At 36.6% G+C, this 26,350-nt stretch overlaps 1 protein-coding gene across 5 annotated transcripts in view; it reads left to right on the top strand.

Moving 5' to 3' along the window:
- The window catches only part of SMAP1 (small ArfGAP 1), a 77,879-nt gene that overhangs the window by 47,817 nt on the left and 3,712 nt on the right, over positions 1-26,350 (top strand). For all 5 annotated transcript variants that reach the window (XM_065681438.1, XM_065681437.1, XM_065681440.1 and 2 more), the window contains 3 exons: positions 12,918-13,002; positions 22,202-22,329; positions 25,586-25,754. In XM_065681438.1, coding sequence (XP_065537510.1) covers positions 12,918-13,002; positions 22,202-22,329; positions 25,586-25,754 — 382 coding nt within the window. The remainder of the gene's footprint in view (positions 1-12,917; positions 13,003-22,201; positions 22,330-25,585; positions 25,755-26,350) is intronic.

Here is a 26,350-nt window from a genome sequence, read left to right as displayed (position 1 = left end):
GACCTGAATAATAATTTAAATACAGAATTACATTATAAATATTCCAAATGCTTTCTTTATTTTGACACTATATTGGTGATATATTTGCTAAATCGCTTGACTAATAATGTTAATAATTTTTCTTAGACTTTTAAACATTATTTGCTTTTCTGAGTGATATTATTTTTAAATGGTTTTTCTTTGTATTTTTATATAAAATATAAACTTAAATTATAATACATAAGCAATCAAGTGTTTATCATAGGAGCAGAAAAGCAGAAACATGTTTTGCCCTGTGGTTGAATACATAGTCTTAGTTATACTCTTAGTCTTTCACAAATTCAGACTAAGTAGATAAGAGTTAATCATGAGTATGTGATAAAATATAGGACAACCTGTTTCCCTGCCTTCTACCCCCACAGAGGGTGAAGGGTTTTAGGGCTTCTTGTTCTCTCCGTCCGCATTTCCTGGACCTGTCCCAGCCTGGTTTTACATTTCTAATCATACCTTTTCAGTTTTATGGAAGAGATCAGATTAATTTGGTTTCTTTGGTTGCTTCTAATGCTAATCTGGAGAAAGGCAAATAAAACTGGAATCTTCCCGAAACTGTGCAATTCATTCCTTTTGCAGGTAACAAAGGACTCTTTATGTTTGAGGATTGCCTTGAAAAATAGTCTTAGTTAATGAAATTAATCTGTCATGGCTCTTATTACGTATTGGGGGTTGTAGACAAAGAAATTAAGAAATCGATATTGCAGGTAGAAGCAACTGAAAGAAAACCCTTTTTTTGTCAGATGGGAAGAAGGGTATTTGTCTTTTCAGTATTAGAAAAGGAGTCAACCTACAGGAAGAGTATCATGGGGTTTTTTTGTCCTCAGCCCAGTGTGTGTTCTCTGTATCAGCTTGATAAGTCTGATCTCCAGAGGAACAGTATTTTAATGTAATTTATTAATTTCTTTATTTAAATTCTATAGAAATGGAATCTTAAAAACTGCAAGAACAAGCTTGGAATTGGACTGCTTCGGTTAAAGTGGCCTTTGTTTTACTTGCCGAACTGTTTTTAACAAAAAAGTGTTGTTAAGTGTGCTTAGTTTTAATTGATCCTCAGTTATATTTTACTCCATGCAGGGTCAAAGCCTAGAATTGCCCTGGATTTTCAGTTGGTAATACTTATTAACAAATGGCATTTTCAGGTTTCTTCTGCTTCCTTGTGATAAGCTTCATCATTTTCCCTGGTGACTTTGAGACAGTTAAAAAGACACATACACTTACATGCATATTGAACAACAAAAGAGAATGGGCACATTCTCTCACTGAACTAAGTCAGCCTTATTCATGGATGGATGCTAAGCTGAGATAAAAATACCTATATGACCAAGACTTATTCATTCTGAGACATTTGAAACCATAGGAGCATGCATGATTGAAAATGCAAATATACAATCTCATCTAAAAGTTTTAGAAAACTATAGTACTAGTTAGGAGATAGTGTACCATCCACCAAATGTGAAAGAACAGAAAGCAGAACATTTTTACAGAAGTGGTACTGATACACAGAACTGAATGTAAAGAAGGGTAAGGATTGGATGTGATGAAGTTGATAACAGAAAAAAGACATTTAATTTAAATAATGTCACTCAAAATAATGATCTTGTTTTGAATAATAGGCTTCCTTTGTTTTCCTAAAATAATGCAAGAATTGGAGCATGAGCAAGGTAATCAAGTGTCTTTTGTGTGTTCTGTTTCATTTTACTGTGCTGAAGCTAGAACATGCTTAAACTCCTTAACGGGAGAGATCTTGCTCCAGTGTGTGACCATCATGATAGGGCAAAGAGGTAGTGGGAAGCACTGTCAGATGTGCAAATCATAAGAATAAAGATAGTAACTCTGTTTTTCTTTAAAAAAATATTTTTAGATGCCACTGACAATGCTAAAAGCTCCAACATTTGCTTAAGCTTTAAATTGTTTACAAAAGAAAATAAAATGCCATAAGAGGCCATCTTGCAACTTCCAGTGTCCTGCAGTTTAAATTCAGACTTGACATAGGTATTGATTGTGTGGCTTTTTACTACAGGGAATGAGTATTTATTTGGACTGTTGAATTTATTATGTTTTGATAGTTCTCAGGGCACTAGAACAGTTGCAATGAAAACTTCATGGCTCTCGCATTCATCCTCTTTCATAATTAGTGTCTTCACAAAATTAACTCAGAGGTATTTGGAAAATAGCACTGTAGCTGGGGAAGAAAGAAAAGCAAGATAAGGTATAAAAAGGTTCTTTTAACGTGATTTGAAGAAAATGGACAAGTTTCTCACTCTAGGTAATTCTGTAAGATGAAAGGTATGGTACAAAATGAAGTCACCAGTTACATAGCTTTCAAGTAGCATCTCTTTAATACTAAATTTCTTATGTATCCATCAGTACTGCTAACCCACCTGTGATCAGTTTTCTCCTGTCTTCGTTGAAAAAAGGGTTGCAGCTGGATGAGCTTGTCTTTCAGTTTTACTTGAAATTTTTGTTCTATAAAATTGGAGCCTGCAGTTCTGAGGTTAGTCCTCATGCATGTCAGTGTGCTGCTGAAAAGTAGATCTGTCCACCTCTCTGCTCAGCAAGTTTGGTCTCTCTAAACTTGAGAATATTGTACTTAATCTCAGAGTAAGGTACTGCAGGTCTGTCAACTGAGCAGATAGTGTATTTTACACTGCATAGCAACATGGGTAACTTCTGCTCGAGATAACCTACAGGTATTTTTGTCTTATACTTAATCCTTTTGTCTTATACTTAATCCTCAGTTTACACTGTAAGTGGATATCAAAAAATTTTCCTTTGTTTAAAGACAGACTATTTTAGTTGTGTAAAAGAAATTGGTTTGGTTAAATATCAGCATAAATGTTGAAATGGGTGCCTGAACAAGCAAGTCAGAGCCTTTGTATTATCACTTCGAAGGCAGTTATAAAACTTCAGAATCTTTGAAGCTGTGAATCTAAAAAGCTTTAGCAAGCCTTAGATTTTATGAGGGTGATTTAAATATTCATTTTCAGAATACCCAGAAATTTCATGTCAATTCATATTATTTAAACTGGGAGAATAAAAGCAGAAAGATGTTTGACTCATTTCCAGTTGAGATGTAGACTGCTGGATTAGACTGTGGGTAAAATGCTTCTTGATAGTTGGTGTTAAAGATTATGATGATACGGAGGGTGAAGACAAAGAAAATGGAGTTTACTCAAGTAAAGGGAAATCCTTTTTGGAATTGCATGTGGTGGGTTGAAATTAATTAGCTTCTAAAGTAATTGTTTCGAAGTGGTTAACTTTGAAATGAGAAGAAAACTGAGGGGACAAAAACCTGACTAGCAGAAGAAAATACAGCTAATGGTCGTCGACATGAACTAATGTTGTGTGTTTATTAAACATTCTCCCTGTAAGTTCTGCATTTGTGAAACGGAATTGTATACGTGTATATGATAAAGTTCTCCGCAATTCACTCCTAACTTCTATAGTAGCAAAAGAAAAGCAACAAGCTGATACAGAAGTAAGAAAAACTAACCTCTGGGGTTAATTCTGGTTATTTCAGTGTGATTAGCTGCAGTGACAGGATTGAATTTCCATGGAGCTTATTGAGAGGCTTTTTTTTTTAAATGCGTCTCTCTAGACATAGTATGCTTAGACTTCATAAAGTGTTCGTATTGTACTGCTTGCCAAAATGATAGAACAGATGCCAGTACAGACTATCAGTACGACACTCTTAAGAAGCGGAACTCTATTAGAAAAAGTCCTAATTTAGAGGTGGTTTACGTGAAACAATGTTAAGTGCAATGCTGTAAGGAGTATGTGATTAAAACACAAAGACTGCAAGTGTCAGAGGCAGAATGATAGGGAGGATTGTTTTTTTCGCTGTGAGGTCAGTCTGTTGCCATGTTTGAAACGACCCATTTTCATATATATGAGATATATGAAGAAGGAATTATAAATACATACCTTAGTTCTGATGTATACACTGATACTGTATTATGTATTGGAAGGGTTTTAGAAGGAAAGTTATAAAAGAAAACAGTTTGATGAGGAACTGGAACTAATATAGCTGCATTATTGTAATCTTGCCCAGACTAATGAGCTCTATAGAAATGGAGGAAAAATGTGTAAGCTGAGTTCATATGACCATAATATATGGTTCTAAAACTGAACATGTATTTAAAACAGCTTATGAAAGTACAAACCATGTGTATTGTATTTCACAGCTTGCAAACTGAGACACATTAAAACACTTTGAACTTAATCTGATGTGTAGATGTCGTAATGGGACGCAGGATCAGCTACAGCTTTAAGATGGATCTGTCTAGATGTTCTACTTAATAATGATTTCTTCTAAAGGATTTAAACCCCAGGGTTTATTGTATTAAAAGTAGCATACTTGAGTTTTATCTAAATCGAATTCCATGACAACACAAAATAGTGAAAAGGTTGACGAACAGTTTTTCCCTCTGCTTTTGTGTCCTTGTAAACAGGTCCTTGCTTCTGGGCTGATCATTTCAAGATTTAGAGCTGCAGCAAACTCTGCTCAAATCCTTGCCCCCCAGAATCCCTAGAAAAAATTGGTTCCTTTGCACTCAGACTGTGTGCCTGTCCTTCTCTGCAATTTTGCCATCTCTAGCTCAGCTTCAGGTTCCTACTTCTTGTTGTGACTGTTACCTAGCAATCTTCTGGCAGTCTTCTGGTACTTTTCTTCAAGTAACAAACTTAGGAGAAGGGCCTTGCCTTCTTTTCTCAGACCCTATTCTGAACTTGTCAGCTTTAAGAACATATTTGAAAATGAATGCATACAACTAGTATTTCATATATGGTTGTGATTATATAAATTTCATACATGAATGTAAGGCTTTAAAGAGAAAGATTTAATCTTTGATATTTTGCCATAGTCCCAGCAGTATGTATAAAGACAGCTTCATTTTAAAAAACTGAGCTTCTACAGTTGCATGCCTTCTTTTGAGCAAGGTAGAAGGGCCTCTGAGATTGTCTGATGCATTAGAAAGGAGCTAAACTGCTCCTTTCAGCTATTTACGAGACATGAAATGTTTTAATCCTTCTTGGAATACATTGCTTGAAGTAAATGAGATCTGAGCTAGCGTTTTAAATTCGGTTAAAGTAAAATGGTAGTACAGGGTGATCAATAACTAGTAATAAAAGAATAGTCTTAATCCACTTTCCACATAAATTACTGGCATATTAGCCTAGACCCAGATAAAACCATATTAATGGAATAAGATTACAGTGCAGCTGTCTGTTAGTTTTACTATGAAGTTTTTAATTCACATGATTAGAGATACAACACATTTTACATAATCTTATACAAGTATCCTATCTGCGAAACTGCAATGAAATCCGTATACTCAGGGTTTTAAAGTAGAAATGGAGATCAGGGGTACTTGAAAATGTTTTCCTTCGGGCATGTGTTTCATCTAAATGACCTTCATATGTACAGAATCCTTTTTAAAAACAACAATAAATAAAAAAATAAGGCAGTTCAGGTTTGTTCGTTTGCTTGGTATAAGTGGTTTAAATTAGCTTGCCTACATCAGCATGAGTAGTTCAGTGTCTGAGAGCAGTTCATTGGAATAATTGCCATGCACTTTAATAATAAACTTTTCCCCTTGGGTTAGATGTTTGTTTGAGGTAATTCTAGTCTTATAAATAAGCGGTAATTCTGTATTATAACTATTTCATAACTAGGTGGCAGGTTTGGGTTTTTTATTTGACTGACATACATTTTTTTTCTGGATTAGGGATCCATCAGAATATGCTTGCAGAGTTGCTGTAGTCTGTACAACTTCATGATACCACTGTAGTGTATCTGCTGATTCAATATAGTATATTTGTTGCCTGGCTTTTTTGCTAGTTAGGCAGAATAAAAGTTCATCACTTGCTAAAAGTATCCTAAGTTTTGAACAGTTAGTTTGATTCCAAAGTTTCTTAAAAAAAATGCTGGTATCTTATATGAGAGTAAACGGAATATCATGTTTCATCTTTATAGTGATTTAAATTCAATATTATGAAAAGATTAGTTTTTACTTATTTTTTTACTTATTTATATGTCAGATACAAAAGCTGTAAAAACATTCTTTAAAAGCTGTAGGATACCCACGTGAACAATGCTTTAAATAGATACAGTTTAAACTAACTTGTGTAGTAGAAGTATATGAGCTGTCAGGAAAAATCATATCTACAAACCTGTTGCAATCTTATAGTAAATTACTAACATTATTTTCTCTTATGGGAATTTTCAAATGTTTATGCTGTCTTGCAAGTTTTATTGCAAGCAGGTAATGAAGAGGGAAGGAATCCAATTACTTATGCACAAGCCATGCAATTCCTACCTAATAAGAGCAAAGGAAGACTTTTGTTCAGTAACCATAGAAGCATCTGTGAGCTTTAGTGAGTAAACTGGAAATTACTTTAAGATGGAAGTGCTTTTTACTAAATTATTTGATGGATCTTCAGCTTTCATATAGTTTCTTGTAGTTAAGATTGGGTATAGAAATAAGGAATGCACGGGTAGTCAGCTGTGTATGAAACAGACTGAATTCTAGATTTATATTAATTTTTCATTGAAGTAGAAAATGGAGGAAAATGTGCAGAGAAATATTTTTTTCTGTGTAATATTGAAGTATGAAAGAAAATAGGAGCAGATAACTGGACCGGACAGCTGATAAATCAGATTTTTGACAGTGGCTGATATTTTGCTTCAGAGTAGGAGGGATGTTCTCTGTAAACATATGACTGCTCTGACTGGAGAGTTTTTCTCCTTCAGAGCTGTTAGTCCTGTGGCTTACAAGTTGCACCGTGTACGCTGTCTCTTGCAATGCTCTTGAGTAATGTGAATGAGAATAATGTCAATGTTAATCCTAAATGGTGGTGATGAAACCTTGTAAATTATTCATATTAATATTTCGTACTAGTGAATTTGGCAAAAGTTCCACTTGTTTGTAAAGTACTGGGCGTGTGAGTTACATTTCTATTGGGTGTCGTATGTCTTTTAGAACTGTTAAACCCTTAAATTTTGTACATGTGAAGATAATTGGCATAAGGTTACAGAAGCAGAAAATGGAAACTTGAATTACCTAATGTTATTCTTTTTTCCCCGAAGTCACTCATTTACAGTGAAAAATAAACACAGTATTTTCATGTGTGCTGGCACTTTCGAACCAAGTTTGTTTCACCATTGCCAATTCCAGTGCAAAATGCCTTCAGCTGCCTCTGTCAGAGGAGCGTCATCTGGTAAATAGGCATGTGCAGAAGAGTAGCTCACAAATGCAGAATTTAGACTGATCATATGCTCTGGAGTGTATGGTCGTATTAAAAAATGTTTTTAAAGGATCGTGGTGTCCATAATAATTTTGCAGATTTAGTTTGTTTTCCTAGTTTGCTATAAGAAAAAAAGAGCAGCGTAGTTGATGCTAGATACTGCTGCTGAATATTCTTTTTTTTTTTCTCCTTCAGACTCTTAACACTTCTGAGACCTCATGTTGTTGTCTATTCTGTCAACCAGGCAAGCTGGTGTAAAGCTTTCCACTTCCCTCTTGTCTTCTCCTACCTACCCTTCTACACCAGTAGAAGTAGCCAGACATGCTACTTCATGGGCATGGTGCTGAGAGCTGGGAAAGGAGAAGCTCTTGTTTTGCAGAAAGGGACCATTGGTAGCATTAGCAATAGACCTCATAGCATTCTGCTATGTATATGAATTTAATAGGTGAGTAACTGTCAGTCATAGTGGTACTGACCCTCCTTTTTGGCTTCCTCATGAAATAACCATATCCCTTGCTGACAACTTTGCATGTGCTGTACTGTAATCATTGCCCAGAGGAAGAAGGAGTGTTGATTTAGCAGTGCTTTCATTATTTTTTTCTCTCAGGCAGAATGAATTACTCATTTAATGATTATCTCCAAAAATAGCTGGCTGAACAAAATCTTATGAAATGCCTGACTGAGACACTGGACTTCCTGCAGTATGCGGCTTACGCTTCAGGGGTTACTTAATGTGCTTCGCTATCCCATCTGCTGCAGACTTGCTGTCTGTGAGAAAACGTAGTTGCCCGTTCCAGGGAGTGGGAGTTTATCTTTGGATGGGTTGACTGCAAAACTGTAACACTCAGATTCAGGGCTTTGAGACTTGTGCACACTAAGCTTCAGTGGGAAAACAGAACATGGGAATTCACTGTGGTTTGTATGGCAAGTTCCATATATAGTTTGATTCACTTGACTAATGTCCCCCTTCTATCTGCTTGGCAAAATCTATAGAACACTAGAGAAAGGGAAGAGAAGGTGGCTATGAAGAAAACAGACCAACAGTGGTGGAAATACTACTGTATGTGTATATATATATGTTTGTGCATGTACAGTCCTTGAGTTTATTAAATGAGGTGCTTAGAGGTTGACTTTAATTAGCAAAAAAGCAGTATAGTTGTGCAAAACTAACAAAGCTAAAATGATACAGTTATCAAATGCATTACATCAGTATGGCATCTGTTGATGGTGCAAAGTTCAGAGTGCACAACATCATACGGTATTGAACATCCCTTTGGTCAGTTCAGGTCAGCTGCCTCAGCTGCGTATCCTCCCAACTTCATACTCACCTCCAGCCTACCTGCTGCAAAGGCAGAGCAGGGAAAACAAGAAAGCCTTGAGGCTGTGTAAGCACTACTCGGCAATAGCCAAAACACTGGTGTGTTACCTTTCATGATGGAATAGAAGATTTTCTCATTTTATGTAAACTGGGAAGCTTTCTACAATAATGTTCATTTGATCTTTAAGGAATTAGAATTTAAGCAAAATAAAACTCAAAACGTCAGTACAATTCTTTTAACTTTTCTTCCAGAACCTGATGGACTAGAAATTTAAAAGAGATTAAAGGGTAGGAAAATGAACAAGATTGATTAAATCATAGCCAGTATCTCTGTGAATTGGAAGCACACTGGTAGTGCAGCTCTCACAAATGAAGGCATCAGCTCAATGTGAGTCTAAGAAACTTACATTACTTAAAAATATGCTTTAGCAGTTTTACGCACTGCCTTGCTTTAAACTTGCAGTAAGTTACAGGTGGCCTGAACACAGTTGTCTGCTTCTGAATTGTGTTTGTGATGGTGGAAATGTGCAGAAATTAAGTGAAGAATCAAATATTAATTTCTGTATATTTTATTTGGATAGGAAAGAGATGCTGCTCCTTACCTATAGACATAATTTCTCAACCGTTCATTTTGTTAGAGGCAAAGTTATGGAAAGTTCCTAACTGTTTTAAAATATTTGCTTTTCAGATATTTAAAGATGTTTAATCTTGTTACCTAAGGACTACTTATGGATAAGGTATTAGTACCATGCTGTCACTTACATTTTTGCTATATCGTAGATGTACAGCATGAAGGAATTAGATGTAATCATCTACATGATTGCAGAAATTTATGATGTCCATGCTGGATCTGAATAATGAGTGGGTCCCTGCTTCTGTACTTAAGACATGTGCTTCATCAGTGAAAATATTTGTAAAAGTTTGCAAGATTAATTCTTTATTTGCCTCCTTAAGTTGAAGGAAGTACCTAATACCTGCTGAACAAGGAATAACTTGGGTTATTGTGTCTCTTCTCAAAACAGGGGATCAGTTTTACTTAAGGCAGAAAATTCCAAGTCATGCTACATAATAAGCTGATCATGTAGAGGATACAAAAGAATCGAATCCCTGGAAGCTTGTTCTAGCTTCAGTCTCTTTCAGTGATATTTGCAAATAAACTGTTTTTCAGTAATCTCAGAGTAATTTAAGGCAGAGGACATTGCTTGCTTTCACTAGGTATTCCAACCTGAGAATAACCTTGAAGAACAGCGTAGTGAACATTTGTGTGAAAAAATGGAAATGTAAGGCCTGCATATCAAAGACACTTTGATGCTCTGCTGCTTACGAGGACAGTGTCTCAGAGGCATGTGCTAGTACCATAATAATGATTTTGAATGAGAAGCTCTTAATAAATGACCCAAAGTAAATATATCTAGGAATTGCTGTAACTATGTACTTCACTTAATAAAACTACATATGTTGCTGTGTCAACCCTGAATGTTGTAAAAAAAATAGTAGTCCCAAGTAACCTTGAAGGCTTCACTTAAAAATAATTGCACAAAATTGTGTACCTGTTTCCTCCTACTTGTTTTTTCATAGCAGATTTTTAATGCTATTTTCAGGTTATTTAATGCTGCTTAGTCTCCTATTTTTATGCAGCCTTTTTCCAAAGGACTTGACAAAGAATAGTTTATCTAGTACTGGTGTCAGTACTTAAAAATAATTGCTGTGGGAGTCAAGCAGACCTGGTAATAGCAACTGAGATGAATCTTAGTGCTGCTGAATTCCCAAGCATTTGTCATGCTATATTGTACCTCTACAAAATGCATTAATTTTTAGATAAAGCACAACACTTAATTAAACATTATGTTTAAGAAATGTCACTTTCTTGTTAAGTGGGATTTTTTCCTGTTGCATGCTTCTGTGCTCACTCTGTGCAGTGTTTAGCTTTAACATCTCAAAAGACCACTCTACAGAAAGCTTAGTCATGTATGAGTCCTGCTGGAGCAAAACTACCAGAAAAGAAATTAAACATCAAATTTCCTGTTATGATTTGGAATAAAATTTTCCAGTGGCTCCAGGGAGCCACTGCTCTTTTTGGAAAGTTTCAACACCTTGTTTGTGCCAAAATTATATAGGCTGGAAGGGACCACTGGAGGTCATCTGCTTCAGACCCAGAAAGATGGTATGATCTCTACTACAGAATGCTTTATTTAGTAAGGCATTGGTTTCCTTATACCGTCTTCAGCTGGACCATTTTCTGCAGTAATAAATACTAAACAAAAGAGAGGACTGTTTGAATTCTCTGTTTACTTACTAATATATGCAAAAGTGTTTTGGCTGCTATGAAAAGTTTGCATTCTAAACCAACCCTGTCAAACTTTAATTTATTCCAAGCTTGTGCTTTTAGGTACTTATCATAAATCTAATCTGGAGGGATGAAAATCTGCACATTTAATATAGTTCCAACACTTCTGTTTTTCAGTTTAAAGAAGTTGTTCTATATTCAGAACTGTTAAGCTGTTTAAGCAAAAATGTCAGTTTCATGAAATCAAGAAACACGTCAGAAATGCTTCATTTTACAGCTTCTGTGACCTGGGGTGTTCCTTGCAGAGTTGGAGAAGAACCAAATGTGCAAATTCTTACAATAAATTCTGTTCTGAAATACTCACTGTTAATTCTGATGTTAATTTAAGTTTTATGGCATATTTACTGAGGCGTGGCAAGTTGTAGAAAACGTCATTTTGAATGGTCACTTTAAAAACAATTTTGATATGCAAAGATCTACTTTCAAAAACCATACATTTTTTTCTCATACCAAATAGGAGGGTTTTTTTTCTCTGCAGTATTGGGTAGCAGTTGAAATTAGCGTGCCGTTGTTCAGATCACATACTCTAAGATGAAAGTTGTAATGCAACATAGAATCAGGGAATCCGTGGAATAGTTTTCCAGCACGCAGCTTCCCAAACAATTTTGGTCTTGTATAAGGTATGTAAAGTCAACATAACTACTTTTGGAAGAGGAAGCAAGTATTTCTCCGAGAGATTGGTGAGGATCAGTTTGAGTGTGAAAATACCTGTCCCCTAGAAAAATGGAGTTCAGTTCATTGCAGCTGTTCATTTGAGGTTTTTGGTGAGGTTTGCTCATGTAACAGTAGTGTTACTACTATGACAGGTTTCTGTTCACTTAGGCCATCTTTCAATACTCTTGAGTTTCCTGACTGCTCTTTACAAACACCAAGCTCATTACTCGTTATCACCAGTTTGCAAGAGAGGAAGGCAAAGGGTTACCCAATTAAGAACTACTTTATACCCATGTGTTGAGCTGTAAAGTTCTTCTCGTAAATCATTTAGTAAATGCTAAGATGTAATGACTTCAGCAACCTTGGGAGCCTCTGTGACTCTGACAAAGCCGCATTATGGGGGTGAAGCAGGTTGGTGTCAGGCCAACACCCAGCCTGACAGTGCTCTACCACTGTTACTCAGTAATCAGTTCTAGTTAAAGGCTGTACTCATTGGTCAACCAATCCACCTCATGCTTTGGTGGTAAGTGTAGAGTAAATGCATATTAAATGTATGCAAAGAATGCATTTGTCATTTCACTACATTAAACCAGTTTGTATTAATTTTCAAAGTTGATATTCTGATGAGTATGGGTGATCAGCTTGATATTGGTATGAGAACAAATGTAAATAGATTTATGCAGTCATTTTCATAATCAAATTTCACGTCAGTGCCATCTTATATTTTGAAGTTTCTAGGCAGGAAACAACTATGAGTTCCCTTTTCCAAAGGAGGAGAATGCTGTTATTTGCCTTCAGGTTTACAAAGGAAAAGAGATCATGAACACAGATTGTGTCCGTTGGTGCTTAGCGTCTAAAACGTCTGCATGTTCTGCAGGTGCTCTTTTCAGGAAGGCTAAATAATGTCATTAGTCTGCTTCTGATTTTTACATTTAAGGTTTTTCAGTCCTGCAGAACTGTATAATTTGGATGCTGAAATTAGTCAATAAATCAAATTATAGACAGCTTTTTGCCTAGTGCATGGTATGCAGTGGTTCAGTTTGAGATTTCAGCTTATTTTTAACCTATCCAGGAACTTAGATTTATTTTAAAATTGATTAAGTACCAGTGAAGGTATAAGGTTAATATTTTTACAGTCATCTGCAATGTCCATTATGACCATAACTGCAACTTCATTACAAATCGAAGGCATTATGATAAACAAATATGTAAAGAGATTTTACTTCTGATACTGATAAAGGAGCAGCATCTTTAATGAGATTTTTTTAAGCCCTCTCTTTTTCAGAAAGGTTACTTGTGTTTGTTTTGTTTCTTTTAAAGCCACAGAAGAAAGAGGAACAGCAATCAGAAGCTAAAGCAAGTCCAAAAAAGACATCAGAACCCACTATTGACCTTTTAGGACTTGGTAAGCAATACATAATTATCTGTTCTTAAATTAAACGCAGATACATCATTTTATATTTTAACAGGTATACTTTTATTTTCTCTGTGCTTACTTATAGTTAGGTGAATTTGAAAACCGTAAGATTGAGTCTATGAATTTGAAACTATAAAGGAAATGCCATAGGGGTCTGAGTATATCAATAGTTGTGTTTTGCTAAGGAGAGTAATGAGCTCCTGTGGGAAGGGGAAGTTATCAAAGTGATTTTCAAAGGGCTTATGGGTTGTGGTATTTCAATATTTATGGTACAAGTGTACTTTTTATTGAAAATGCTGAGGTCATCTGAACTGTGTATCTAAAATACCTTATATCATAAAATTCCTGTATTAGTTAAAAGAACAGTAAACTAGCTGCAGCTGACTGGTACCTTGTAAAACTTAATGCATTGGGCATTTCGGTGTTGTGTTCTGACTGTGGCCATCTCATTTTTATCCAGTATACCTTTTGTTTTCTGACTGGCAGGTAACTGTCTATTTGCCTTGCAAATGAATTTGTTTGGACCTGAATCATTTAATTTGCACTATCTAGCTATACTTTTGGGGTTTTTATGCCTTTTCTTTGCTTGTTGAAGGCCACAGTTATAAACTCTACCTTTCATTTATCTAGTGTTACTGTAAGTGTGGGGTTTTTTTTCCATTTGATAGAATCTTAAAATGGAACTGGAAGAATTAAATATTGCAGTCTTTTTATTTCAGTGTTAGGAAAATTTTCTAAGAGTTGTGAGCGGATATTAGATAGTATTCAATTTATAGCAATATAATGTTGGGTTTTTTTTTAATTTCTACATAATTTCTACAGGATATTAGAGCAGGCTAAGTCTTTCAAATGTAATTATTTTAAAAACTTGACTTTGTAAAAAAAAAGTGTTCTTTTTTTTAAGTTTTGATTTTAAGGTATGAATAATATTGCAACAAAACAATAGATGTTTTCTCTGTTTTAGAATTCACGCTATCATTCAAAATGCGTGTTGTTTTCCTAGAGTAGTTGTGAAATACTGTTTTTGTACCAGCTATGTATGTGTTATGGTCTATATCTTATTCCAAGTAATCTGCTACCACGGGCAAGCAAGTCTTTCTTAACATAGTACAAATTAGATTATGGATGTAGAATGAATCTATTTTTAAAAAAGGTAATTCAGACTTGATTAAAAGCTGATTCTCCTTTATTTTCCTTTAGCAGACCAGCAAACTAATTAAGACCTAACATTTAATCAATATGTGGGTTTGAGATTGCTAGGCTTCTGTACCCTTTTAGTCACGATTTGAAAAGAATCTTGGTAACAATTTTATAATATGATAATGAACGTGGATTGCATAGGCTAACTTGAGATGTAATGTGCAGTAGAAAGAGTTTTATAATTGGCGTTCAACAGCTGTGCTTCTTCAGTGAGATATGCAAAGGGCAAAGTTTATAATTTGTATGTTAAAACCCTATAATTTTAGAGGAGGGAGTGTTTAAAGATCTTTTAAATAACAAATTGAAAAGCAGTGTAATAAGTTAGTAGCACTTGAATTCCACTGAGCTGCAAATGAGAAATGTGTTTAATGAGAGCAGACCTGCATATTTCATTTGGAGAGTTGTCTTTCAATTAATGTTTGCAGTAGACTGCTTTAGATAGTATTAAAAGAAGGATCATTTCAACCCAATGTATCAGAAACGATAGAATAGCCCAGGTTGGAAGGGACCTTGAAAAACCATCTAGCCCGACTTTTGGGAAGGGGAATATCTAGCGTCCAGTTGCATCTTGGAAACCTCCAGAGATGAAGACTCTACCACATCCAAGGGGAGGTTGTTCAGGTAGTTGGTCTTGCTGTAAATTATTTTTTTTATGTCAAGATGAAACTTCTTCTGGGGCAACTTGTACCTGTGCCCTTGTCTTCTCCATGTGTCTCCTTGTGAAGAGAGCCTCTGTCCCGTTTGTAGCTGCCCTTCATAGTGTAGTGCTGGCATACCAGGGTGAGCTCCACCCTTAGCCTTCTCTTCTCCAGGGAGAAAAGACCTAATTTCTTCAGTCTCTTCTCATAGGGCAGGTTGTCCACCCCTTTGACCATCTTCACAGCCTTCCTTTGGACGCTCTCCAGTCTGTCTATCTATCTGTCAATCAGTCGAGAAATCTATCTAGATTTCTATTAAGAAATCTGTCTTAAATTGTGGGGACCAGAACTGCACACAGACTCCAGGCCTATGCTTGGCACGTGCTGAGGAGAGTGGGATGATCACATCTGATCTCAGTTAGTAATGCCCCTGCTGATGGCAGCCTAGAATCCCTTTTGCCTTTTTTGCTGCAGCAGCAGCGCACTGCCAATTAAGAAGTTTTATATGTCATATCAAACAATATTAAAATGGATATGATTGCATAGCTCATTCTTCTTACTGAGTTGACGTGTTTATAATGAGGATTCATTCTCTTACAACTTCATTTCTGCAAATGAAGAGCAGCAGTAGCTTTTACTAGGGCAGGTCAGAATTGCTTGTGATGGCAGATTAAGTAATTTTAATGGATCACAAGTCATGCTAGAATAATTTTGGCTTTCAAAACAGCCCAGCTTCCTGCAAAGTATTTTCTTGAGTAAGCCTCAGTGCTGGCTTTGGGTTATGGGGTTAACCTTTGGATCATTGCTCATTATGTCTCAGTTGGGTTTTTAATAGTAACCTTAGCAGAAGGTAAACATCCTGTGAGATAGGACTTACTCAGTGAAAATAGTAGTTATACAATGTAAATTGTTCTTCTTTTTCTTTACAATTATCAAATTTTTCAAGATAGTATGCTTAGGCGAATTGTATCTTTCAATCTTGTAATAGCAGAAGTGGCATAATATCCTCAGTGACTCTCCTGTTAGGTTTGTGTTTCATCTGAGATTTTTTACACAGATTCATTTGGTTCCTTGGAATTCCTGTTCAGTGGGTTTATTATTTAGATTCTATTTGGATGTTCTCTTTCTGATGATCCAACAGGTTTCGTGGCTTTTGGCCTTTTGATTCAGAGTAGATTTTAGTTCAGTACTCCAGACTTAGAAAGGTGGGGAAATGGACATGTACAAGCTAAATATTCTTATGTTCTCCACAAGCACTAGTGTCAGTGTTCTTGCTGTGCAACTCCAAATTCCTTCTGTCTCTTCTCACACTGTGAGAAATCACAGCCTATTTCTGTAGGCTAAAACTGAAGCTGCTTTTTTAGTACCTCTTCAATAATTTGGTTCTTGTCCACAGTGAAATTGTGCACTACTGAAAATGTGGGGACTTAAAATTGATTCTTAAATCAATAGTATGGGTTTTTATAACATTAATTTTTAATAGGAGAATTATAGGAAACATTTTTCAGTTAGAAAGTCACAGTGCGTAAACCATGGTTCTTCAGCACTTAGGCCATTACCAGTGCTGTATTTTAATCTCTCTGGTGTTAATCTTGTGCTTTCTGCTACTTTTGGGGGTTTTGTCTTTCAAGGTAGCTTTCTTCACTTGGGCCAGGTAGATGTAAATAGATTTCTTAAATACTTGTAAAAAAACTGTATGATAGCTATGTATGATTGTGGCAATCTTTCCTTGAAATATTACACATGCAATTTTTGATCATTCTGTTTGTCAAGGTGCATCACTTGGAAATTATTTCAACATACAGAAAAAAATGAAAAATTAGTATTTTTAAACTATTACCTTACAGAATTATCAGAAAGAAAGAATGTACATTTTACATACTCTACATCCTTTACCATGTTGTCCCTAGACAACAGGAACAGATGTGCCCTTCATAAAATAGACAATTTTACATTCTGGAATAACCATTGTTAGTAAGTTACAGTGAATGAGCAGAAGATAAGAAATTTACTAGACTGTTACTGCTAACTGAATGTGACGTATGGGGCATTCATGCAGCGTAGTTGGAGGGGAAGTGCGATATGCTAAAAGCTGCTTATCTGCTTGTGTGGGGGAAATATTTGCTGAAGGAATCCTGTGACATTTTGAGAGCTTAATCGTGATATGAAATACAGCTGGATGTTGCATAACTGAGAAATATACGTTTGTTGGTATTATTTGGTAAGTGCCAAAGCAGCATGGTTGGTCATAAGTTGGAAAGCTGCATTTAAAAAATTATAAAGATTTATTTAGAAGTACATAAATATTGTGTATGCATCTATAGATCATAGACTCATAGAATCAAAGAATAGTTTGGGTTGGAAGAGACCTTGAAAGGTCATCTAGTCCAACCCTGCTGCAGTAAGCAGGGATATCTTCAACTTGACAGGGTTGCTCAGAGTCCTGTCCAACCTCACCTGACCTAGAATGTTTCTAGGGATGGGCATCCACAACTTCTTTGGGCAACTTCTTCTAGCACCTCACAACCTGCAATGTGAAAAATTTCTTCTTTATACCTGGTCTGAATCTACTGTCTTTTAGTTTAAAACCATTGCCCTTTGTTCTTTTGTTGCAGGTCCTGCTAAAAAGTTTGTACCCATATTTCTATAAGCCTACTTCAGATACCGGAAGGCTGCTATAAGGTCTCCCTGAGCCTTCTCTTCTCCAGGCTGAACGAGCCAAACTCTCTCAGCCTGTCTTCACAGGAGAGGTGCTCCAGCCCTCCCATCAGCTTCATGGCCCTCCTCTGGACTTGCTTCAACAGGTCCAAATCCATCTTATGCTGGTGGACTCAGAGCTGGACACAGTACTCCAACTGGGGTCTCATCAGAGCAGAGTAGAGGTGAAAAATCACCTCCCTTGACCTGCTGGTCACGCTTCTTTTGGTGCATGTCCAGTCACGTCCAGCTTTACATCTACCAGTATCCTGAGTCCTTTGCAGGGTTGCTTTGAGTCCCTTCATCCCCCATCTGGTACTCATACAGAGGGCTGCCCTGGCCCATCTGCAGGACCTTACACTTTTCCTTCTTGAACCTCACAAGGTTTGCATGGAATCATTTCTTGAGCTTGTAAACATGTTAACGTTTATAGTATTGCTGCTATGTTAAGATTATGCTTAGGTAAGCAACGTATCTACCCAAAATGAAAACCTTTACAACCACTTGAGGCATACAGCATTGTTAGCTTTCTGGCTTTCCACATTCTATTTTAAGAAGTATTATATTGTACTGGCCTCCCTATGAATGCTTTTTCACTTCTGCAAAGGTTTTATCAGTAAACAAAACTTTATTAATGCAGTAAATAGCCCAACAATAATTTCAAACGGGCAAACATTGTTTTGTATCTTTGCCCCAGTAGTGAACTATTTCTCAGTTCTGTCTTTCCAGTAATTTGGTATAATAGGCAATCACATGCATATTCTCCCTCTATTGCAGGTCCTTGGTATGGCTCTCAAAAATGGTTGTATATATAAAAATACATGGCAGCTTAGTAACAAACTCCTTGTGAATAGTTTGCCCCATAGAAAATGAGTTTCAGAAACACAATGCAAAGCCTAAGAGCAGACCCTCTTTCTTGTGTTCTCTTCTTTTGCTGTCCCTTTGAAGCTCTTCCGCTGGTCATTCTCACTGTTAGTACAGATAAAGGTACTAAGGATTAATGGTGTATATGAAAGGTTTTATAACTAAAGCCAGCACTGAATTGGAAATTGTCATGTCAGGCATTAATAAAATATATACAGGAAAGCACTGTAAAGGTAGACTTCACTGGAACCTTTCACTTACTAAATATACCAGTAAATAGCTTTTGTTTCTGCTATCAAAAATTAAACAATACTTCCTGATCTGAATTCAGAGGCAGCATCTGCTGTTAAACAGTATGGCAGACGGCCGTTGGATGTTTTCTGTCATATTGTCATAAATTTTAAGAAGAGAAGTTTTGGAACCACAGCTAAGAGTTTGAAGTGAAGGACAGCATCTTTTGACTTTCCGTGTTACATTGTCTGACTGAGCGTGGAAGTTCTGCCTTGCCTGTGCTCTCATTGCAATGGCTGCTGCCACATCTAAAATCTCATTCCTAGCTATGGATGTATTTTCCAGAAAAGCAATGGAAGTACTGTTGATAAGAAATTATTTGATTCAAAGCAATTCTGGATGGTTGAAACTATGAACTTCTCAAAATATTCGTACAGGCCTGTATAACTTAATCTGATTTTCACGTGTTCCTTGGAAAGACTACAGCCGTGTCTCCTTCTGTCAAATACACGCCACCTCTTCTAATCAGTTTTTAATGGTAGGCAGCAGAAGCTGAATGAAAAGTAATTTGCTTAGAATGATTTAGAACTCAGAACTCCGATGGAGTATCTTTCTTATATTGCGGAAATCCTTTAAAATGAGAAGGGAAAGGAGGAAGTGCTTCCTAATCCATGACCTGATTCATTGAAATCACACATACCAGTAATCTCTGTATAAGAAGTGTGAACTATTATGTTGAAATAAAGGTCTCTGAATGCCTGCATGCATATGTGTATTTAAAGATACCAATATTGATACAGGTAATAAACTGAAGTGAAAACGTTCTTAGGTTTCTTCTGTACTCTGAAATTTAGTTCTTTATGGAATCTTTTTGTTTCAGGGGAGGAGGGAGTGTTTTTAGAGTTGCTTTTTAATAGGTATAAATATTCTATCTAATACATTTTTTGAGAAATCAGTGAGACGGGATCATCTGTTAATACTGCTCATTCAGGCTTAAAATTGTGTTGTAAACAGTAATTGAAAATGTCTGTTTTCTGCACTCATAGAGACTGTGTATTTATTTTGTAGTGTAAAATTCAGTAAGAGATAAAAGGTATGTACATTACCAAATAACACTCTTACTGGAGCAGTCTAGCAAAACCCTGGGTTTTCATAGTTTTAATTTATAAGTAGCATTTTAAATACTTGAAACATACTTTATTCTTGCAAATGTGTTTTCCTGTGAATGTTCTTAATTCATTAAATGCTTGGTTTAGTAAATGAGTACATTTAAATTTTTAGTCAAACTTTTTTATGTTCAGCGAAACTGAACCACTTCGGAATATGACAAGAGAGACCTTTTTTAATACATGTGCCTTACTGAGAAAATTAGAACATTAAATTATTAGTTCCAGACAATCCTTTTGCATGAATACTATGCACAGTTTATTCCTGAATTTAGCTGAAACAGCAAGCCTTTGGGGAGATCTTTTTGGAATTACCTGTCTGCAGAATGAGTTCAAAAGAAGCTTGTTACTTAAATTGCCAGCACATTTACACACATCTAAAAACACTGGTGTGGATGAAATGGTGGAGCAGATTATGCGTATGGTCGTTTTTCTGTCCACTAACTTCCATTTGCCAGAACAGAAATTAGGGAAGGAGGAGACCTTTGTGCTAAGATATAGGTAGCTTTGTCATAATCATAGATGAGTTTGTAACTTCAGTTTGCAGAATTGTTGGAAAGGCAGTCCTTCCAGCAAAGTCAAATCACAACAGGATAGTGAAATGGGCTTAGGTAAGTACTTTACCCCATGGTCATTGTTGAAGCTGCTCACTGTTTACTCAGCATTGAAATTCAAATATTGCCAAGTTATTCCCATGCTTGTTTTGCCTTTGTGTTGTTTGGTCTTTCTTACTTCTTGCAGACAGTTATCCTCATGAACTTGGCAGAAGTTTTGGTAATAAATACACTTGCTAAGGTTCAGCTTCTTGTGAAGGCCACTCACTTTGTGCTTCTCATATCCCTGTCTTCAGTGTATTTTGGTCTTTGTCATTGGGTCTGCTTGCCATTGCTAGCATGCACAATTTGGTTTAAAGTTCCCTTTGACATGAAGTGGATTTGAGAATTGGCAAATACCAAGCTATTAATGTTCATGTTTGATACTAAATTAGACTATAAAATAATTTGTGTATCTGTAGTAGTCACCAAAGCAAGAATATAGCTCTGAAGGAATTGCAGACCAGCACCGTTATGCTTGGTTGTTTCATAATTCCCTGTATGAGAAAGGTAGAGTAAGTGTTTAAAAAATAGGCTGGGGATTTTACATATGCTGAAGTCAGTTCGAAGTCGTGGCTGCTGTAGCTGCACTACATTTCCTATACATACTAAGGCACAAGTTCAGTATGTCTACTGTAAGACCTGAATACAGATAGGCACGGATGGTGGTAGCTCCTGACGTGTTCCATATTGCCAGATTTTGACGTTCATGACTTCTGTGTCAAGTTTTCAAATATGTGGCAGTCACAGTCTTTACTTTTAAAATAAACACTTTCATGCAAGGCAGCTAAAGGGTGGCCAACTTCCACTGGATCTGGAAAGCAGACAGAAATGAGAAGGCATCCCTGAGTGTGATCTTCTGAACAGATTGTCTCGAAATGCAGTGCCATCCCATATGAGTTAACAGCAAAAATCTTGTTGGTCTTCTGTGATATTTTCCCAGTCAAGTGATTTCTAGGCTAGTGAAGTGACTGGTGCTTCTTACTGTTTCTGCTCTGTTGTCCCAAATTGTGAGTATCCTGGGCTACTGGGGAGGATAGTCTCCAACTGCAGTGTGCAGTAACAAAGTAATGAAAAATTACAGTATTTGGCATGCAGGGAGAGAAATCTTACTATAGGCTGCCAGTTATTTGTGTTCTTTAAAAAAATAGAGAAGAGCAAAGAGAACCCCTCTTTCTAAGTAGTAAATTTACTCTATTGTTGTATTCTGTCTTTTTTTCTTTATTTTTTTTTAATTGGGAAAGAATGCTGTGGTTACGTGAGAGATGGCTTTGTATTATTTCAAGTAAGTGTTGAAAGCTTCTTATAATTTTAATTAAATACTGCATCTTAACCATGCTCTTTACTAATCAGACTCCACAGTAGACTCTAGAAACATTAAAGTGCCTAAGTCTCACATCTGCCTTCAGCCTTACATGTTTCTCCGGTGTAGTAAGACATATGTTTCACGTGTTACCACCAAATTGTTAATGCTGGTATTCCAGTGATTGACCTCTGCTCTTGAAACTGATCTTTTCACTCAGGTAGATAACTGTTGTGGGTGTAAGACACTGGAAAATAACTTTCTATGGTTTAGTAAAAGGAGAAAGTGACTTTTTCTGAAATATGTATCCACTATTTTTTAATGTTCTTGATTCTTTTTAAAATTAAAGGGTGGCGATCTGTAGTCTGTTGTGTTGAAAATTTGGAATATATTGCCATGTTAGTTTGTTGGTGTATATCTGAAGCTTTAATTATTCTCATACTTTTAAAATATTAACAATTTTCACTTTAAATGTGATTCTCTTGTCTGTTTAAGATGGTCCAGCTGAAGCATCTGTTACAAATGGAGGCACTGCTGCTGTCACAACGCTGAATGATGACCTGGATATCTTTGGTCCAATGATCTCTAATCCTTTACCAGCAGCTGCTGCACCTCCTGCTCAGGTAAAATTTATTTAGTTACATGTGTGCGTAAATCTGTGCACTCGTGCATATTTTCCTTCAGGGAATTGTTCATTCACACAGAAAGGGTTCATACTTCTCACACTTACGGCTGGAAACTCTTTAAGCAGTAATGGCTAGATTTTTTTCAACCCTTCAGACATCTATACTGCTTGGTTATATTATAGCATTAGGAGGTAGTGTGGTCTTCCCTTCTGATTCTCCCTGGTTATTCAGCTAAATTGGATTCCGTCTTACCCTGGTGATGGTAGTCATGTTTTCTTTTCATTTATAGTGTTTTGTCTTGTTCTTTTTTAATAGGTATTGCTGAATATACTTTATGTTCTCAGGTTATTGGGCTCTAAGTTGTACTTTTCAAGACTTCTTACTCCTTTATGATGCTGATATTTAGGAGAGGCTACAGCAGATGCTTCTGTCTTAGAGCTGCTAAAGATTTGGGGTCTCAAGTTTCTCAATATCAAGAATGGATATTCAGGAACAACTAATACAGCTACCTGTGCTGATCTTTTGTCTCATCTTGGAACTTGTATGCCTGTCTTTCCTCAAGGAAGGGTAGCATAATGCCTGTGCCTGGCCTGTTCCCTCTCTTATAGCTATAACAGTTTGGAAGCAACCCCATTGCCTGCAGTAGCTGAGAAATGCAGCTTTGGGACACAAAGAAACTCCTCAAAGCTACAGCTGTCTTAAAGTACCTGTCAGCCTCAAAGAATGTTGGTGTTGAACAGGGCTGGTACAGATCAGAATATGCATGTGCAGGCTTCCTTACCCAGAGTGGCTTCTGAGAGGGAGGCTTTGGAGGAGTACTCAGCTCATCTCCCCATCTCTGAGGCCCTTTTAAAGTGATTCAGAAGCTTAATTTTGCAGAAGGCTTTGTATTTCACTCTGCTGAACTGGAAAGAACTGTTTGTATTCTTGAATTCATGGTTTGGGACCTGTGATATGTACTTGTTTATCCAGTAGTTTTCATAATACATGAAATGGAAGGGATGATGATGGAAAGGAATTCTGATTGAACTGGCATATTTTCTGTTTGATCATGTTGATCAAAGGATATCCATGTTGTTCAGCAGATTTGATTGTAACTTTTATTCCTTAACCTTTACTCTCCCTTCCCCTACTTGTTGCTGAGGGCTGTCTTTGTGCAATGTGCTAGATAAGATTTTAGAGACTTATACCACATTTCTTTTTAATCATGAAGCTATGGATAGAGCAAGCTTCCCAATATGCCTTAAGCCACCCAGGTGGTTCAGCCTCCTGGGGATTTCTGCAGTTGAGCACCCCCACAGTGAGTTCCTGTCTTTGGAATTGGAAAATTTAGAGTAGATATCTATGGCAAATTCTTAAGTTGAGATGAGTAGCACTTGTTTTAATATCTATTAACAGAATGCATTAAAATAGAAGAGGTGACCAAATGTGGAGTAGTGTGGCTTGCTTTCTTACTCAGGAGATATTTACCATGATGTTCTGCAGAGTAGGTGCTTCTGAGATGCACAGTGGGATTTCTGAACATAGAAAAAGAAGAGAATTTAATGGTGTTCCTCAGACTGATTTGTAGAAGCAATGTATGACTTGATTTTTTACAGGATTGCTTGTCTTTTCCAGCTTAACCTGAAAGGCAGCATTTAGTGCTAAATGCACATGGTTTTATGGCACTCTGGAGCACAGAAATGTCTGTTTGAATGTTTTATTATGAGACTGAAACAATGTGATGTCTGCAAACCTGAGGATTTATAACCACTGACATAGCCAAGACATGATTTTAAAATGAAAACAGACCTGTTTGTTTTTCCTTTTTCAAATGTCACTTGAGCATTCAGAATCATATGCACTTTGCTGTCAGATATGTGTCTTTATTACAGGTTTCAAAACCACTTAGAATATTTCTTCCTGCTCTTCCGTATAGCTGGATGCTAGTAAAAGCTGTTGAATTTATAAAGGACTGGTAAAGAGCAACATGTGAAGGAGTAACTTTTTTCCTAGAATTTTGCCCATTAGTAAAGAAAAGGGGGTTTAAAAAGACTTGACTTAACCAGCTCCTACTATAAAACTAGATAAAAGGCATATCCTATAGATTTATCTGTTGTGCAGTATTCACGGAGAGAAATGATATAGATTTATCCACTATGTAGAAAAAAGGATGAAAGGCATTTTGTGTTTAGTGATGCGTATGTTGCATGTACAATGTGTGTTTGTTGTGTAAAGTGGGCATAGCTAAATTATAGCTCTTACAACAGGGTTCTTGTTGCCAAACGTTGTATAGGAACTGAGTGAAGGTCTGTCATTCTTAGCTAGGATGGTGTGTCTTACCATCATTCTGGGCAACCCATTCCAGTGTCTCACCACCCTCACAGTGAAGAATTCCTTTCTCACATCCAGCCTGAATCTGCCCTTTTTTAAAACCATTACACCTCATCTTATCACAGCAGGCCCGGCTAAAAAGTCCCTCCCCATCTTTCCTATAGGCCCCTGTTAAGAACTGAAAGGCTGCTCTGAGATCTCCCCAGAACCGTTTCTTCTCCAGGCTGAACAAGCCCAGCTCTCTCAGCCTTTCCTCACAGGAAAGGTGCTCCAGCTCTCTGATAATTTTTGTGGCCCTGCTCTGGACTTCTCCAACAGGTCCATGTCTTTCCTGTACTGAAGACTCTAGATAATTAGGCTTTCTCAATAAGCACAATGTTCTTAAGGAACTTCAAGCCAATTATAAATGATGTATTTTAGAAATATTATTACTTTAAGTAAATCAACCAAAACTTTACTTTTGCCCTTTCTCCAAAAATACTTTCTTGTTGTAGTAGTTTATTTCAAACCACTTCATCTTCTGTTTCAGCTCTTTAATCTATTCTGCCTACATGAGGATTAATGAGATGTGAATTGCAGTCTCCTTGTGATTTCCTAATTATTTTTCATAATCTAACTACAGTTCATGATTTATGCTTCTCAATGATGAAAAACATCGGAGTAACAGGAATTAATAATCTGCATGTGTACACACTGGAGCTGGTTGGGGATTTAGTTTTCCTTGTAACCTCCATTCAGTCTCATGTTTCTTCTGTACCATATGTATTGCATTTCCTTCTTTGGTCATACCACATCCTTTTAAATCCTTATTTACTTAAAGTTAACTTCTGTAGATGAACTGGGGTTAACCTGGTTCAGGAGTGAGGCTGTGTAGTAAATATTTAATGTCCCACCTTTAGCATGTTTCATTCAGTAGTCTGTCTTGACCTTTATTTCCCAGAGCACTTCCACTAAACCAGCAGCTGCCACCTTGTCTGCGGCATCCGGGGACCTTGATCTGTTCACTGAGCAAACAACAAAATCCGAAGAGTCAGCCAAGAAACAGCTCTCCAAAGACTCCATCTTGTCACTGTATGGCACAGGAACCATGCAGCAGCAAAGTGCTCCGGGTAAATAATTTTGCAAAGCTTTCTACATGGTCCTATTGTGAGTTTTACCTAGAATAGTTATCTGCTACAAGTGTAAAACTACAGTTGGCTACCTGCTGCCTATATTAAAATAGAGATTTTTATCAATTATAAAAATGAGAAAGGTACTGAAATGTAATACAGAAGCTAAAGAAAAACAAAGCAGTGTGAGATTTTATTTATAGCTGTTCAAATTATCAAGTACACACTTTACTGAAAGATTTGTGAATTCAGCTTCTGCTCTCTAATTCATCGCTTGAGGTGTGAGTCTCTGCTGTGCAAAGAGGAGACTGCCAGGATCAGGACAGAGGTCATATCTTGATTTCAGCTCTGTTGGTGTGAAAGCAAAGACCTCCAATACCGCCATTAAAAGCTTCTGGTTCACCAAAGGAATTTGCCAGACTCTTTTTGGTAGTTAACCTATGGTGACAAGTCACTTTTGAGAGTTTTTAAGCAATTTTTTGCTTTTACCAGAAACTAAATTAACAGCTTTGATGTACAACTTGACAAAGTTATCCTTTAGAATTAGTGTGGTGCACTTCGGACTTAGGTGATGAGGGAGAACATCACAAAACGCT

This window comes from Lathamus discolor, chromosome 5 (assembly GCF_037157495.1).
Source record: "Lathamus discolor isolate bLatDis1 chromosome 5, bLatDis1.hap1, whole genome shotgun sequence".
Lineage (NCBI taxonomy): Eukaryota > Metazoa > Chordata > Aves > Psittaciformes > Psittacidae > Lathamus > Lathamus discolor.
The sequence above is the reverse complement of the archived record's forward strand: the minus strand, read 5'-3'. Positions and strand labels throughout refer to the sequence as shown.